This window comes from Rhipicephalus microplus, chromosome 1, assembly GCF_043290135.1.
Source record: "Rhipicephalus microplus isolate Deutch F79 chromosome 1, USDA_Rmic, whole genome shotgun sequence".
NCBI classification, from domain to species: Eukaryota; Metazoa; Arthropoda; class Arachnida; order Ixodida; family Ixodidae; genus Rhipicephalus; species Rhipicephalus microplus.
This window is the reverse complement of record NC_134700.1, coordinates 213533119-213549244: the sequence shown is the minus strand read 5'-3', so window position 1 is coordinate 213549244 and position 16126 is coordinate 213533119. Positions and strand designations below refer to the sequence as shown.

Here is a 16126-nt window from a genome sequence, read left to right as displayed (position 1 = left end):
AGGCCCAGCAGATCCACTCCGATTTAAGGAAAATGAGTCTCTGGCACTGGCACAGAATGCAATAGTCCAGCGGCTTTGACAGGTGGTACCTTGCGCCGCTGACAGTCAATGCTTGTTCAAAAGTAATGTTGCACCTCGGCTGCGATTCTTGGCCACTAGTCGTTTTTTTTTTTGACGCGTGTCAGTGTTCTTTTGAAACCGAAGTGGCCCGCAGTGGCTTCGTCATGGCAGGATTCTAAAATGTCGCTGCGGATAGTTTCAGGAACTACCAGCAGATAGCCTCTACCTGGTGATGAGAATTTTTTTGTGGAGAATTCCGTCCCATAAACAAAACGATAGTAAGTTCTTCGAGAACACCCTTGGTTCACTGGCGGCTCGTTCATTGAATAATTTCATAAACGAGTTGAGCTTCCCACCATCTTTTTGTTGCCGAGATATGATAGCCGCCTCAACAACTTCTAAAGAAACGCTGAAATAATCATCTTCTGTAGCCGGTGATTGAATCGGTGACCTTGACAAACAGTAGGTGTCTAAGTGTTGCCCTCCGAACTTGTAAACTATCACCATGTAGTACTCTTGGAGCCGTAAATTCTATTGTGCCAAACGTCCAGATGGGTCTTTCATGTTGGTCAACCAACAAAGAGAGTGGTGGTCGCTTACGACTTGGAAAGCGCGGCCATATCAGTTCGGGCTGAACTTCGCAACTGCTCAAACGACAGCCAGACACTTCTTCTTTATTGTTGAGTAGTTGGACTAGGCACGTGTCAACGTTCTGCTAGCGTGGGTAACTTCTCTCTCCACACCAACTTGGAATCGGACAAGAAAAGCACGTAGGCCCACATAGTTGACGTCTGTAAGGATGGCTGTTGGTGCATCCTCGTCAAAGTGAGTGAGGACGAGTGGAGTTTGTAGACGCTGCCGCGGCTCGTTGAACGAAGCTTCTTGCTCATCAGCCTATACAAACGCAACGTCGTCCCTTGTAAGGCGGGTGAGTGGAGAGGCGATGTGTGCAAAGTCTGCTATAAATCACCGGTAGTAGGTGCAGAGGCTCAGGAAACGTCTGGCCATTTTCTTATAAACAGGCTTTGCGAACTTTGCGATGGCTGCCGTTTTATCTGGGTCAGGCCTCACACCATCGCGACTGACCACGTGTCCGAGGAACGGGAGTTCTTCAAAGCCAAAGTGGCATTTTTCTGGTTTTATTGTGAGTCCAGTGGACCGTATGGATTGAAGGGCTGACAGTGGCCGCTTTAGAAGTTCTTGAAACGTGGCCGAAAAAACAATTACGTCGACGAAGTACCCAAGGCATGTTTTCCATTTCAGACCAGAAAGAATGGTATCCATGAGTCTCTGAAACGTGGCTGAAACTGAGCAGAGACCGAAAGAGAGGACTTTGAATTTATAAAGCCCGTCTGGCGTGACGAAGGCGGTCTTTTCTCGGTCGCGCTCACCTACTTCTATTTGCCAGTACACACTTCTAAGGTTTATTGACGAGAAGTAGCGCACATGCCGTAGTCTGTCCGAAGAGTTATTGATCTGTGGTAACAGATAAACGTCTTTTTTTTCGTAAGGTGGTTCAGCTTGCGATAATCGATGCAGAAACACGAGCTTCCATCTTTCTTTTTTTCACAAGTGCCACTGGCGATGCCCAAATACTCTGTGATGGTTGGATCACAGCATCCTCTAGCATCTTCTTGACTTGCTGCTGGATTAACTCACGTCCTTTTTGAGTGATGTGATATGGATTATGTCGGATAGGTCATGCTGAGTCTTCCGTAATAATGTGATGTTTAGTCAGAGGCTTTTGACCCACTCGTGACGTCAATGAGAAGCAGTCCTTGAACAGGTTGAGCAGCTCCATATGACGGAATGTTTCAGTCGGTGTTAGACTCGGACCGATGTCGACTGGTGGCGTATGCGGAGCTGATTGGGCTGTGGCTTCCCCTTGCATAGCAAAGCAGTCGTGAGAGTAGTCGACTTCCTCGAGGTAGGCCACAGCTATGCCTTTACCGATGTGCCGGCCCTCATTCGTGAAATTGGTCAGAAGCACCTCTGCACGCCCATCCACTAAGCTGACGATGCCGCGAGCGATGGCAATGCCTTGGCGAAAAAGAAGGGCAGTGATGCGCTTGGCTATGGCATCTTCATTGCTGTGCACGCCGCAACACACGAAAACAAGAGTACATGACAGTGGTAACACGCAGACGTCGTCGTCGACCACATGTAACACCCTAAGTTCTTGGTCTGGGTCATGAGTCAAAGGCTTGTCAGCGGCAATTGTAATCACATGATCACGTATGTTGACCACAGTACCGTACTCTCTTAAGAAGCCCATTGCCAGTATCAGAGGTTTGCAGCACTCCGGGATAAGAAATGTGGCTACAAAAACCATATTCTCAATCGTGAGTCTTCCTGTACATTTTCCCGTGGGTGTCATTATCTGGCCTCCGGCATTTCAAATATAAGGGCCCGTCCGCTCCGTCTTGTCTTTCTTGAGTTCATCTGCCAATCATTCACTCATGATGGAAAAGTCTGCACCCGTGTCGACTAAAGCCGTCACTTCAAAACAATCAATCGTCACAGCAAGGTCGGCATTCAAAGTTTTCTCGGTGGAATCTTCGTCGTCATCTCTCACGCGCTTCGGTAGCAGTGGGGGATTTTCGGCCATTCGACGGCTTGAAACCTTTCCCCCAGAGGTCACTGCTTTCAGTTTTCCCACTGTGGGCTGGAAGACCAACCTCTGACGGCGTCAGCAAAACTACGGCGGCTTGGTGAAGCAAAACGAGCTGGAGATTGTGAGCGCGGCCGGAAGGTAGCAGAGCCTTCCCGCCGGTCAGTGTGGTCGTCGTTGATGGGAGCACGGCTTTCGTCGAACTGTCGGCGCGTAGCGGCAGGCGCACTACCGCGGTATTCAGCTCAGCGATGTGGGCAAAAACGATAAATGTGCCCTGGATCTCCACAGCTGTAGCACAGTGGTCGGCAATCCACAGTGCGCCATATGTCGGTCTTTCACATATGGGGTTGCCTGACAGAATGCTGCTGAGCTCAGGCTGCCACAGGATACGGTTCGAGGTACTGCGGCGCTGGCATGGGCGTGGGTCGATGAACAGCGTCTGCATAGCTGTATTCGTTCGGCTGGTAGGATACTTTTAGAGTCAATGGACGACCCACAGCGTCTGCGTAGGTATACGAGTTCGGATGGTATGGCGGAGTGGAATATTGCTCAGAAGAGACAAACGCTTGTCGAAGTTCATGGCGAACGACTTCAGCGACTGAGGCAACCATGGACTCCTGCTGCGGGGGCGCCTGTGACTGCAATGTGTACCATGCGTTCTCCTTCGCAATCTCCTCATGTACGATCTGTGAAATTATATGGTATAGAGAAACAAAACTCGTCATTTGCGGTAAGTGCGGTGGCGCCTGCAGCTGCGCCGGCGGCCGGGCGATCAGACTCACGATACTGTTGCTGCAGCGCACGCTATATTGCGGTGGTTTCAATGATGAACTCGTCCACTGCTGTTGGTGGATTACACACAAGACCAGCAAACAGCTGCTCTCTGACGCCCCTCATGACATGGCTTAGCTTTCGAGCCTCAGGCATGTTGGGGTCCGCGCGGTGGCACAAACGCAGCATATGCTCAGCAAACATAGTGATGTTTTCATGCAGCTGTTGCGTGCGTGCCTCAAGAAGACGCTGTGCGTTTTCGCGTCGGCCCGTGTTACCAAAGGTGTCAAGAAACCAACGACATAACTCCTCTCATGTCGCCAATCTTGCCTCGCGCATAAACCACGTCTTCGCGCCGTCTTCAAGGGCAAAGTATACGTGGAAGAGCTTCTCATCAAAACTCCGGTAGTTCGATTAAGCTACCCGTTTAAACTGCTCAAGCCAGTTTTGTGCATCTTGGTTCGGCCGGCCATGAAGTGGTTCAGGAATGCGCATATTCTGGACCGTCACCTGTGCAGCACGCCCCGCCGTGGTGATCTAGTGGCTAAGGTACTCGGCTGATGACCCGCATGTCGCGGGTTCTAATCCCAGCTGCGCTGGCGGCATTTCCGATGAAGGCCGAAATGTTGTAGGCCCGTGTGCTCAGCTTTGGGTGCACGTTAAAGAACCCCAAGTGGTCAAAATTTCCGGAGCCATCCACTACGGCGTCTCTCATAATCATATGGTGGTTTTGGGACGTAAAACCACACACATCAATGAATCACCTGTGCAGGGCTTCTTGACAATACCATTTCTTGAGCAGGGGTGGCTGTCGACAAGTGTTACGCCTTCTGAAAGACCAAATTCTGGTCCAAGACCTTGAACGCGACGGCTTGAGAGGTGCATAGGCGTCTCCACGCGTGGCTGTGTCGTAGGGCTAGACTCAGGGCTTCTGACAGGGATGCCGATCATGAGTTGATGGCTCTAAGCACTTCCACCAGTGTCGCGGGTTATAAAATACAGATGGTTTATTTAGGAACAAGGAGAGTTAGAACTCCTAGAGATGTTCTCAAAACAGGACCGCTAAGATTGTCGTCTGCTTAACTCGCCTGCACTGCGCCTCTCGAGCAAGTCCACGATCTTCGTTGTCGTCGCTATCTCGCAGCTAGACACAGCTATGAACGCGGCAATGCAACTATTGTTCGAAAAAAAAAAGTCACTTGTGCACGTCTACAAAGCGACCACTGTTGAACATGAAACATTTCAAGGGCATTCATTTTCTGGCACCTTATACCTGTCTTGCAATAAATGACTGAGGAGGACTCGTTGAAAAGCGAATGTGCTTGCACGAACTCTTGCACAAGTGAACTTGTCTTAGTCGCTGCCCTGACGAATACAAGTCTTCTCGTAGAAATCTTAGCTTGAGGGATTCCTGATCACTCTAAGCTTCTAAATTTTCCTGGACGTTTCTCCATCTTCAATACATTGACTTACAGCAAACCTCAAGGGCATAACATGTACTCTCGATTCTCTAGGCGACGCAACATTAATGCGGCGCTTCCTGTTCAATGCATAGCGTATGCGTAGACCTCAGTGCTGTTGTGGCCATTCAGACGTGTATGTGTAGTATCTATACTCCCCGTGTGGGCGAAATAGCATCAGCAAGAAATGTATTACGAGCAAATCTGTTACCTTCAGATAGATCAATCATCGTAAACAAAATACTTAGCCTCCCGGCTGACAGCGGGGCTTCAGAAAATATTGCTTGTCGCTTTGAAGCAGAATATTATAATATTATCTGGTGTTTTTGCACCCTTAAACCATGATATTACTATACGAGGAACCCGCCATGGACGCCTCCGAAAATTCTGACCATCTGGTGTTTTTTAACGTACACTCACATCACTAAATTCGCGGGCTTCTAGCATATCGCTTGAGGAAGTTTCTCGAAGACATGCAAGTGTCAAGAAAATCTTAAGCTACATATTATGCTGAAAGCAAAATGAGTATCAATAATACTGTTATTTTCTCAGAGGCAAACGTCATGTTTTGTAAATATTGGTCTTTTATGTGTATTATGCTGCGTATGTAGCCATACAAAACTTCTGACTTTTGACCCCTACATGTGACCTTATTCTACTTACATGATGTTGTCCTCGAACTTGTGTATATGTGGGACTCATGTTCCAATGAATTCTACTGTGTTTGCAGGTATTGTGTACTATATGTATGACATATTTGTTCCCCTTTTTGTAATACATATTTCGGTTGATAAGCAAGGGGCAGCCGGTACTGCCGTTAAGGCACCAAAGTCTCCTATTCAACATTTCAATAATAAAATACTCCCTGTAAGTGTATAGCATCTGATTGGTTTAGCCAAGGAAGCTGTAGAAGTTCGTGCATCCTAAGGCACGCCACATTCTATGTTGTTTTTTTTTTCTTTTGTAAGGAGCTGTTTACAGCAAGAGCTCTATTCAGCACTGGAGAACTTGAACTCATAAAATATAGAAAGTAAAAATGGCTAAAGAAGTCGTGAGCGCACGTACAATAAAGGGCGCAGATAGATGAAATAAAAAAGGATAAGGCGCGATCGTTTATTACCCTAAGAGGCGTAAAATACTCTGGTTCTTGACGATATAATTGCGTCGTAAAGAAAGTGGCCTTGGCAGCACGCAGTTTATTATTCACCTCTGAACACAAGGTCGCAATGCAGATGACCTTCGCGAAAAAACTCCGCTGAACAAACCTAGAGAATATTGAGCGTCTTCTCCCAAGAAAAGTCATCTAGCAGAGAATACAGCTCTTTCGGCGCCACTGAATAACCACTAAGGTCAATGACAATACGGCGCCTTAGTACTTAGCCCAGCAATAATCAACTATGGGAACCAGATAAGAGTGATGTTCCTTTATTTGGTGCTTTTTAAGAGGCCGTTGGTGAGAGGCTCATAAAAGAATGATGAATATTAATCGCACAAGATTCATAAGAGGGGTCGTGTGTAGAGCACAAGGGAGGTCTGAATGTGCGTTTTGCAAAATATCTGAGCATAATAGGAGAAAATAGAACGTAAAGCAGGCCAAATTGATTCTCCGGGCCAAGCGCTTACGGCTTAATCCAATTGAAGTCGTCCGTCCAGAGACCACTCTGTATTCGATCTATTGAACAAAATAGTGACTCCGTTGGTTCTGGACCCAGTATCTCCCAAAATGACTGACAGCATTGTCTTTTGTGATTGCCATTCTTAGATGTGACCATCAGACGAGCCTTGATCGATTTCGTACGAATGCCTATCATCCTCTCGTAATGTTTTGTACCATTCGATCACAGAACGTGTACAAGATAGCTTCCCTCGAAACTACAGCTTCCATTTTCTGAATGTGGTTGCAGATTCCATTCTATTTACTTCCATTTACTTAGAGTATACCTCGTGATCTACAACGGTAACACAGTAAGTCGTTCCAGACCAAGATCAGACAGACATTTACTGAGCTTTATATTGAAAACATGCAGTAAAGGACATCGACATCAGGTTTTGTTGTTGCCGTCGTCCTTAGCTGAATTGGTACAATACAAGAAAAGCAAAAAAGAAAAAAAAGTCTACATTACTGAACAAAACCGCGCAACTAATTTTTAGACAGTGCAAGCGATTTTTGTGCGTCATAACATTTATTCGACGCCTACTGCTTTTACGTGAACTTAATTTCCACAGGCAAGTGTTGGTTGCACTTTAACTGTTCGATCTCTTTCTGCAGGCAAACTTTGTTTTCCTCTGCAACATCATCCGCGTCCTCGTCACAAAACTCAGAAGCACTCATGCCACTGAACCTAGCCAGTTTCGGTAAGTTGTTGAAAAGTGCCCACAGCGTGGTTAGTGCTTTTTTTTTCAAATTAGAAAATAAGCAACGGTAAACGTGGATAATTGGCAACAAATTGTTACAAAGCGTGTGCAACAGAAAAGTTAGAGAGTTCCTTAAAATACGAGTGAAGGGGGCCCTTTGCGAGAAGACGTGGTCACAGTAAAATTTTCAGTAGATATATAAACGCAGTAGAAAAGGAAAACCAAACTGTGCTTTTCATTTATTAAGCGGTGTGTACCCAGTGCGAGGACTTTCCCTAGAAAATACTGAGTTGTGATTAAACGTGTTCACTACGGGAAAAGGGGATATAATTTGCCTGGCTACATTTTTCTAAAGTAAACAGACTCGCCATCTTGCATCAGCGTACTTCATTTCGTCTTCTTTCCCATCAACATACCACAAGCCTGGTGCTTCTTCGGAACACCAACATCTAAATTTACTTCTACAGAAATTAACACACTGGTCTTATAATGTCCACAAGCTAAAACTCTGTGAGTGGGTACGCGAATGGCATGTCAGACCACACACTGATTTGCATATGCCTTGCATATTATGTACGTCGCGGGCCCTGCCACGGTGGAGGGAACCGTATGTCCAAAAAGTGCAGCAAATTCGCATCTTACCTCCGGGTTACGACAACATAACCCATACTCTTATGAAGAAAGCAAGAAAGAACATCAGAGAGGTAGTGAAGTTTAGACTAAGTCCAAGTAATCAGAGTGGCCTCGCCCTCACTTGCGCAGTTTCAGTGGTTCGTATGTTACTCAAGTATGCACGCAGCGAATACCTTTCCACCTACCAGTGTACGCGTAGGTGCACCACGTAATGCAGCGTATCGCTGGCGTATAGTCGTGCTCAACGTGACTTGCAACACCAGAGCGAGTGGCCTAACAAGCTTTCAGGACATTCATGCCATCCATTGTTCCTCATTGCCACAACTAAACATTGTTCATCTAACTTGGCAATCATACCAAATAACAAAATATGATTTAGTTTTTGCGATGAAGGAAAGTTGCAGCCATGTGCTTTCTTAGCAATCGTGAGGCCACACGCTTTCGTGTTTCAAGTCACATTGAGGGCAATGTTACATCTCTGCGTGGTACGGTGACGACATTCGTCGAACAAGATTGGCTAAGCTAAAACGGACAACCACAGGAAGGATAACGGGTTAGACCCTGCACCAAATCCAAACGAGGATGGAGTTGAAAACTAGATGGATGCTTGAAGAGATAAAAAATTCTTAGCCAAAAGTAGTCACTGGGGCAGTGTTTATATACGTGGTCTTATTGTTGTTTTGAAGAAGACCGGACCAATTGTCAAAAAACTGATTCCAGCAACGTCCCCTTCTCAAGGGTGTTTCACGCCGCCCCTAATGCCTCCGATTAAAAAGGAGGCAATCACTCCCCGAACACAATGAGTTTGCTTAGCAAATAGTTTAGTCTCCTAAATAATGAGCTATAGCATGTGATAACTAGATTATTAAGGAATAATTATGGGATATAGGTTTCAAACAGGGCACTATGGCGTGGCCATGCGAGGAGGGGAGGGAGTTCAACCAAAGCCCCGCCTGAAATATTTCAATTTTACTTGTGCACGCACACATATTACGCAGATTTACATACAAGCATAGATTTAAACACACACACACATACAAATCATCAAGTATACATACTCGCACACAAAGAGACGCACGCGCGAACACATATAAATGGTAACTGACTCCTTCGCTTCCCTAGAGATGTTTCTCGTCACGTCTTGGACCGGGATACTTGTCTCAAGGTAGTGCCAATTTGAAAACGTTCGCTCCAACGAGATATCTTCTTCATAAAGACTACTTTTCTCATAAAATATATCTTTCTAATGAAAACGAGCCCCCATCTCCCCTGAGCTTTGACTGGAAAGCTATACATGGTGCTGTTAGTAGAACCATGGTTAAACACTTGTTAACCGTTTAGCACAGTATCTTCTACAGCACTCCAAAACATTTGTGCAGCAAGCATGTTTTCACTGTTTCCCTTTACTAGCCCTGAGTGAAATAACAGCGTCATACCGCTTCCTCACCGTCAGCGTTAGGTGTGCGCTCATTGCCTACGCTGTCGCGTTTCCTTACGTATGTCCGGTGCACATGGATGAAGCCGTATGCCTTCCGTGGAAAGCACTCTACCAAAAAAAAAAATTAATTTGAAACGCTTTTTCTGTGGCGGTATGTGGTCGGGGGCTCACAAGAAAAATTGTAAGTATCTATTTTGCCTAACGAAAGTTACATCATCAGCCACGAAAGAGAACCATGTGGTGATGCGAAGCAGCGCTGATGTTCACTTTTGTTTTCATTTGTATGTTTCCGTGTATGTTTCATTTAGGTGTGGAGTTGTGTACATGTTACGTTACCCTCCTTCCATTTGGGTGTATCACCGTGTGTGTGCCGCCCAGTGAACAGCCAGCGCTATTAGGAGAATGCAATGAAGCGCGCGCATAATTTGTACGAGAGCACAGCTGTGGTGGAGACATAAAGGAGAAGGGTAAAACGAAGAGGAGGCATCGCTTTGCTACCTCCTCCACACCACTTTTTTCCTCCTCCCGGCGCTCAGCGAAGAGAGGGTACTCGGAGACCATCCGCTTGCCCACTGCGCATGCGCCACTTCTCCACCTTCTCCTCACGCTTACGAGGAGAGGCTAAAGATGGCGCATGCTCAGTAAGAGTATCATGCCACACACTGAACTGAACTCCATCGTCGCAGCTTCGTATCTAATATTTGTAGAGGGCAGCAATGTAACCCAGCTAAATATGCTTCACGGAACCAGAAATGAAGATATCAAGGAAAAATCAATGATTTTGCCAATCAGATCAAGCTGGCACGTTCACTCGGAGTTCAGGAGTTCTCTTAAACTACTCCAGTAATACCCCACAACCATTCTTTTTTTTTCTTCTTTGGCGCCGCAGTAATTACAAAATCTCCATTTAAGGTTCTCAAGTCTTATGCTTTCTTTGCGCAGGAAAGCCGTACGAGCGGTGCTGGTCTTGTTCCCGCTCTTTGGAATGCATTTTCTCATGACTGTGTACAGAAGCCCAGCAAACTGTGGTGCCTGGGAGGTATATCAGTACATCAGCAAAGCATCGGATGGCCTACAGGTAAGACTTCATTTGTGTTTTAGCATACGTGCAAAGCACCAGGTTCGTCATTTTCTGCCGACTCACCCTTAAAGGCGATGTTGTTAAAGGGCTCGAGTGTTTGAGTGCATAATACATTCAAGGCATTTCAAAGACAAGTCTTTGTTACAACTGACCTTAAGATATCGTTGCTGGAGAACGTCAGTACATTGCTTAGCATGTAAAATCTGCTGTTATGGTGAGTATCAAAGCGGCCTGAAGCGTAACTCTGATTTACAGCGTGAACTCGTGAATCTGGCTGAATTACAACGACGGTCAGCAGAGATTAAAAGACAAGCTTTGCGGCTCGAATGCAAATGTACGAATCTCGTGCAACTTATACTGAATAGGAAAGTTTTCATTTTTTTCTTTGTGTTTCATAAATAACAGACAATTACAACCATGAGTGTTGAGATAAGCGGAACAGAGGTGGTTTCTACTTGCTTATATTTGTAGGCTCCCATTTTAATTTTGGAGTCATCACTGTTGTAATAACAGATGAATATTGCGTCGGCATCACTTTACGAATTTTTCTACACTGTATATACATGCCGTGACTGCTATACCCTCTCCAAGCAAATTCACGTGTAGAGATTGCGGCACGTGTGTCAAAACGAATTCCCAGCTGTTTTAAGGCACCAGTGGTCCAAAATAAAACAAATTCTATACTTTTAACGGAAGTTCTAACGTTGAGCACTGGTGCGCGTTAGACATGATAGCGCGTCCACGCAAAATTTGGGTGGCTTGCGATAAAGCAACAAAAGGTGCTTATGTTCTGCAGTTTCTCTATCAAAGTGGCCTTTGCTCGTTAAGAGGTAAGCCCCCTTTTTTAAAGAACTGATAGCCTCCCGCTTAACAGGTGAAAGAAAAGCTACACATTTGAAAAAAAAAGCTTTTTTCTTTCTGAAGAAATACAACTTCGATACCTGGTACAACAACGTCAAATCTACGTCCAGTGCTAAAAAAATTTCAATCAATGTAGCATTGCACTGACACTATGTATATACGTACGCTGACGTAAATTAACAAAGCGTACAATCACGATAAGAGCTGTACAGAAAAGACTGCCAAAGGCACAATTCAAACAAGTTTCTTTTATTGTCACTTTAAAAGATAAATTTTAACATAATTTGCAACAAAAAATTTGCCTCTAGAGAGCTTTGAAGCATTCAGGAACTAAACGCTGGTACATCGACCGTGGCTTCTATCACTTATTAATCAGATATCTTGCACTCGTTGCGGTCACATAAGACACGACTATTGGTTTTTTAATGTGCATTCGGCAACCCCTTCCCAAGAGTGCTTACGCGATCATAAACGTTTTATCTCTAATAATTACAAGTAGGTAATCATTCCTCAATCAGATGCAAAGCTTCTGTGTGAACCCAAATATCCTGTTTTGTGTTGGTATTAATATCGAAATATAAGCACAATGTAAACGCTTAATTTTTAGTTCGACGCCTTTCCTTCTCTTTTTCATGCTTAAATGCAGAGTAGCGATTATTTGAAGCTTGAGTTCCGCGTAGGTAAGCGTCATTCAAAATTTGTGAAATTTATTTCTTGTAGTTGGCTGTTCATTGTGACAGTACGGATCACACGAGTACGTGTTTTAAAAACTATTACAATAAAATAAACAAACTATATCGTGCCTCCAACGTCTGGCTTCATCGTATGTACTATGATTTTAGCTGAAGAGTTCCCGTTTGTAGTTGAAAATAACTAAGGCTGTTTTCAATAGGCGTAAACGTGAGACCTCAATAGGTGAAAGAACTGAAGTACCTATTATAAAAAAAGCGAAGAGACTCGTACTTTTGTTTATATGATTAAAAGGAAAATTTTCGTTTCATGACTTTTATTTGCTTCACGTCACTGTCTTGCGTTCTTCTCTTTGAAAGTGAGTACTTAACACTGGTGCCTAGCAAAAAAAAGATGAAGGCTTCCGTTTGTGCGTGAGTGTACAGCCGTGGGTGATCAGCTAGATTACGTATTATGCTGACTATGAAAGTAAAAAGGCGGGAAAAAAACTTCGTGTCTCGACCTTGTAAATGCCAGTACTTTGTCCTGCTGCCTGATTGCCGTGTTCTTAGAAGAGATTTGTTGGTGAACTTGTTTCTAACCTCCAAGGAATTTATAAAGTTAATAAAGGTGTAACCGAAGGCTTTAAACCACTGTCTGGTCAGTAGTATGATTCTCCATCGTGTACTTTACAAAAAGAAATCGAACCTCTTCAGTTCGGGGTTACGAGGATATCGTCTGATCCTCACATCCTGGAAGCACGTTAATCTGACTGTCTATGCTCTGACGTAACGCAGTGACGCTGTTTCGTTAATAATGCTACGTGGCAACGACACAGTCGCAATATAAAAGTGGAATGTTGATTGAGCGTCAAGCCGAATTGCTGGTTCAAACTCAACGTACACGGCTTTTAGATTATAACTGATGTAGATCTGTACCAACGTGAGCGCCATTGCGTAACGCAATAGGGCAGACAGAGATTACCTAACGGGTGTTGGTAAGAAAGATGACCGAAGCATCTTTTTAGTGGCTGCATTCTATGTGGATAGCAAGTGCCTGCTTATTATCTACGGCATCTGTTCTTAGCTGTTTCATTGGCTCCAGTCGCTAACTGGTTAATCTCCGGGGGGGGGGGGGGGGGCTTAGGTGTTTGGCCTGCTCTAATACAGCAGTACGCAGTGATTGGGACAATCGGTTGTCGTTATAATAACCTTGGTATGCCCACATGTATGTTCCTTGATTAAATATTGCTCTAGTCCGTTATGAATGATGAATACTGTGGGATCTCATTATAGCGAGTGCCACGCCCTTGGAGTGAACAGACACAGCAAACGCGGTTGAAACGAACCAAAACACACACATTTATTTAACTACTTTTAAAATGACGATATTGCCAGCCAAATTATTATACATCAGCAATTCTGATCAACACGCTAAACAATCTTACACAATATTACACAACATGACAAACACAAGGCGGGGTCGGTAAGGCCTGACCCACTACAAGGGCCCCCGGCAGCATGGTACCGCAGTACCACCGCTAGACAACCGTTCGCGCTAACCGTCACCCGCCAAAGAGGCCCACTTATCTCTCCCGTGCAGCCACCACGACTGGCTGCCAGGCGTAACCGTCGGCGCTAGCGTTCTAACCATGATGATGATAGTGGTGATAACAAACGCTCGCGAGCACCACGCCACCTACCGCTCAACAGCTATAAGCCCTGAATGCAGATTCTGCGCGAGACATGCGTGCTACGAGGCGCAAACCACTTTACAGAAGATATTAGCCCTCCACTTCCGCAACTTTTCATTCTTAATTGAAACCTATCCCGAAAAAACAATGAAATCTGCTACACAAGCCCTAACAAAAGATCATACTGGCCAGTGACATTCCTGGCCAGCGGCGCTGACGATGTGCAGAAGACAGCCAGCCGCGGGTTACGTCACTCCCGCTTCGTACATTCAAAACAACCGAAATAACAATGCCGTAGGCCAAAGAGAAGGGAACTTCGGGCTCCTCGCCCACGTGGTACGATGGTCAGTACTGCTAGCAAATACATCGGCAGCAGCCGAGACGCCCAGCTAAAATACAACAAAGGTTGCTTTTTCTCACCGTGCATCGCATGATAAAAAAAAGTGAGTGAAGCAGAGTGCGACACCTCAACGCCATGATCCACCTAGTTGTGCCTCGTGCGACAGGTGGCTGCGCAGAGCCTTAGGCATAATGAGTCACTTGACAACAACCGGCATCTGCCCAGCACCCAGCCTAGGTGCAGAAGAGGCATCCGCAAGGAGACATCCACACTGTAAGGATGCTCACCTCGCTCACCCCACACAGCAGCTTACCGAGTGATCGGCGCCCACCGTCCCGGATGGTGTCATGACACCCCGGCGTCGAGCCGCAAGACAAAACAGACCAACGCCTGGTTCCCTCAGCCCGAAGAGACAGCCCAAAGAAGCTATTTACAGAATGTCACACAACTCACGAGACTTCCAACTCACTCGCTACGGGCTTGGCCTACAATCCACGTGCTGTAAGCTTTTAAGCATTCCTCACCCCAAGATACAAACCACGTGGCTCTCTTCCCAATTTAACAACCTTCTTGAAAACGAACAAAAAAACAATCTCAAGCAAAAAAATGGCGTCGTATCTGCATGTTACACTGCAAATGTCGTCGAAAGACGATAGTCTTACTTCTGAATAGAGTGAATAAAATGTTTATTCGACGTTGTGTGCAAGAAAATCGGTGATTGGTATACTGTAGGCGCTGCGTTAGAGTGCCTCAAGCGTGCACGCAGTGGAGGCGAACGAGCGCATCAAGTCACGTCACACGTGAGACATGAGAGCTATTTGGCAGTTATCTTGGAAAACGAAGCGCGTGCACCCTGCGCGCCCATCTCGGAGGTTATAAGGTGTACAACGCAAGGCGATGGGTAGGTGCCGCCACCGTGTCGTCTTGGCAAAGCGTTGAAAACACTTGCTAATTCGTGCAAGCATTACCGGGTCAGTGCAACGTGATAAACGCTATGGTCCTTATAGCTACTCTTTATAATTACTTATGTATGCTTTTTCTAGTAAGAGACACACACAGAACATTGACGTGTTATTATGGTGCCTCAGATACGCGCAATAATTCTTTTTTAATTTACTATCACACAAGTACGAATGCTGAATTTTGAGCAACATTGGCGGGCGCTGCGGATGAAGTGGGCCGTCAGGAGTGTTGTTTGGTCGCTTAGGTACCGTTCAGGGTACTGTTAAGAGCAGACAAATAGACAGACAGACAGACAGACAGACAGACAGACCAAAATTTTTGCATCGAAGGTCGCCAAGAAAGACTGTCATCTTTAAAACGCATTGTGCCGACCAATTCAAACACCTCACAACAATCAATCTCCTCGCTCTCAACAAAGCACACTACCAACGCTAGCAATTGAAGTTCCCCCTAGGCACTCTAGGCCTACACTACCCCAGCTAAAAAAATAGCTGTTACGAACCGCGAGAACTGTCGTCCGACGCTCCAAGAGCTTCACGTTGTGCAGCCAGTGAGCGATCTCGGTATAGCGAGCACCACGTTCATGAAGTAAACGGACACAGCAGACATGGTTGAAATAAACCAAAACACACATATTTATTTAACTGCGTTTAGAATGACGATATTGTAAGCCAAGTTATTCTACCATCAATTGGGATCCACAAGCTGACCAACTTTACGCAGATTACACAACAATCAAAAACATAACAAACACAAGAACACACACGAGGCGGCTTTGCCAACGCTTGACTTACCACGTGGGCCCCCGACAGATGGCCCGCGGTGTCGTGCACCGGGCACCCACGCGAGAGATAACCGTTCGTGCTAAGCGCCACCCGCCAAAGAGAACTGCTCTTATCTCAGGCGCCGCCACCCAGGCCTGCCGCCAAGCGTCACTGCCGGCGCTACGCACTCATTATGATGATGATGGTGGTGATAACAAACGCTCGCGAGCACCACGCCACCTACCGCTCAATAGTTGTGACCACTGAATGCGGCTTCTGCGCGAGAAACGTGCACTACGAAACGCGCACCACATTACAGGGGGTGCTAGCAACCCCCATTACATACACTATGATATGGCACCTAACCAATTGGAGCATGAAGCATTCACTTCAATTCACGCACCAATGGCGTGGGGTATTTTAC

The 16126-nt window shown here is 45.8% G+C and overlaps 1 protein-coding gene across 1 annotated transcript in view; it reads left to right on the top strand.

Moving 5' to 3' along the window:
• The window catches only part of LOC142806528 (calcitonin gene-related peptide type 1 receptor-like), a 205627-nt gene that overhangs the window by 178544 nt on the left and 10957 nt on the right, over nt 1-16126 (top strand). The window contains exons 13-14 of the mRNA XM_075891273.1: nt 7175-7260; nt 10274-10409. Of these exons, the coding sequence (XP_075747388.1) occupies nt 7175-7260; nt 10274-10409 (222 nt within the window). The remainder of the gene's footprint in view (nt 1-7174; nt 7261-10273; nt 10410-16126) is intronic.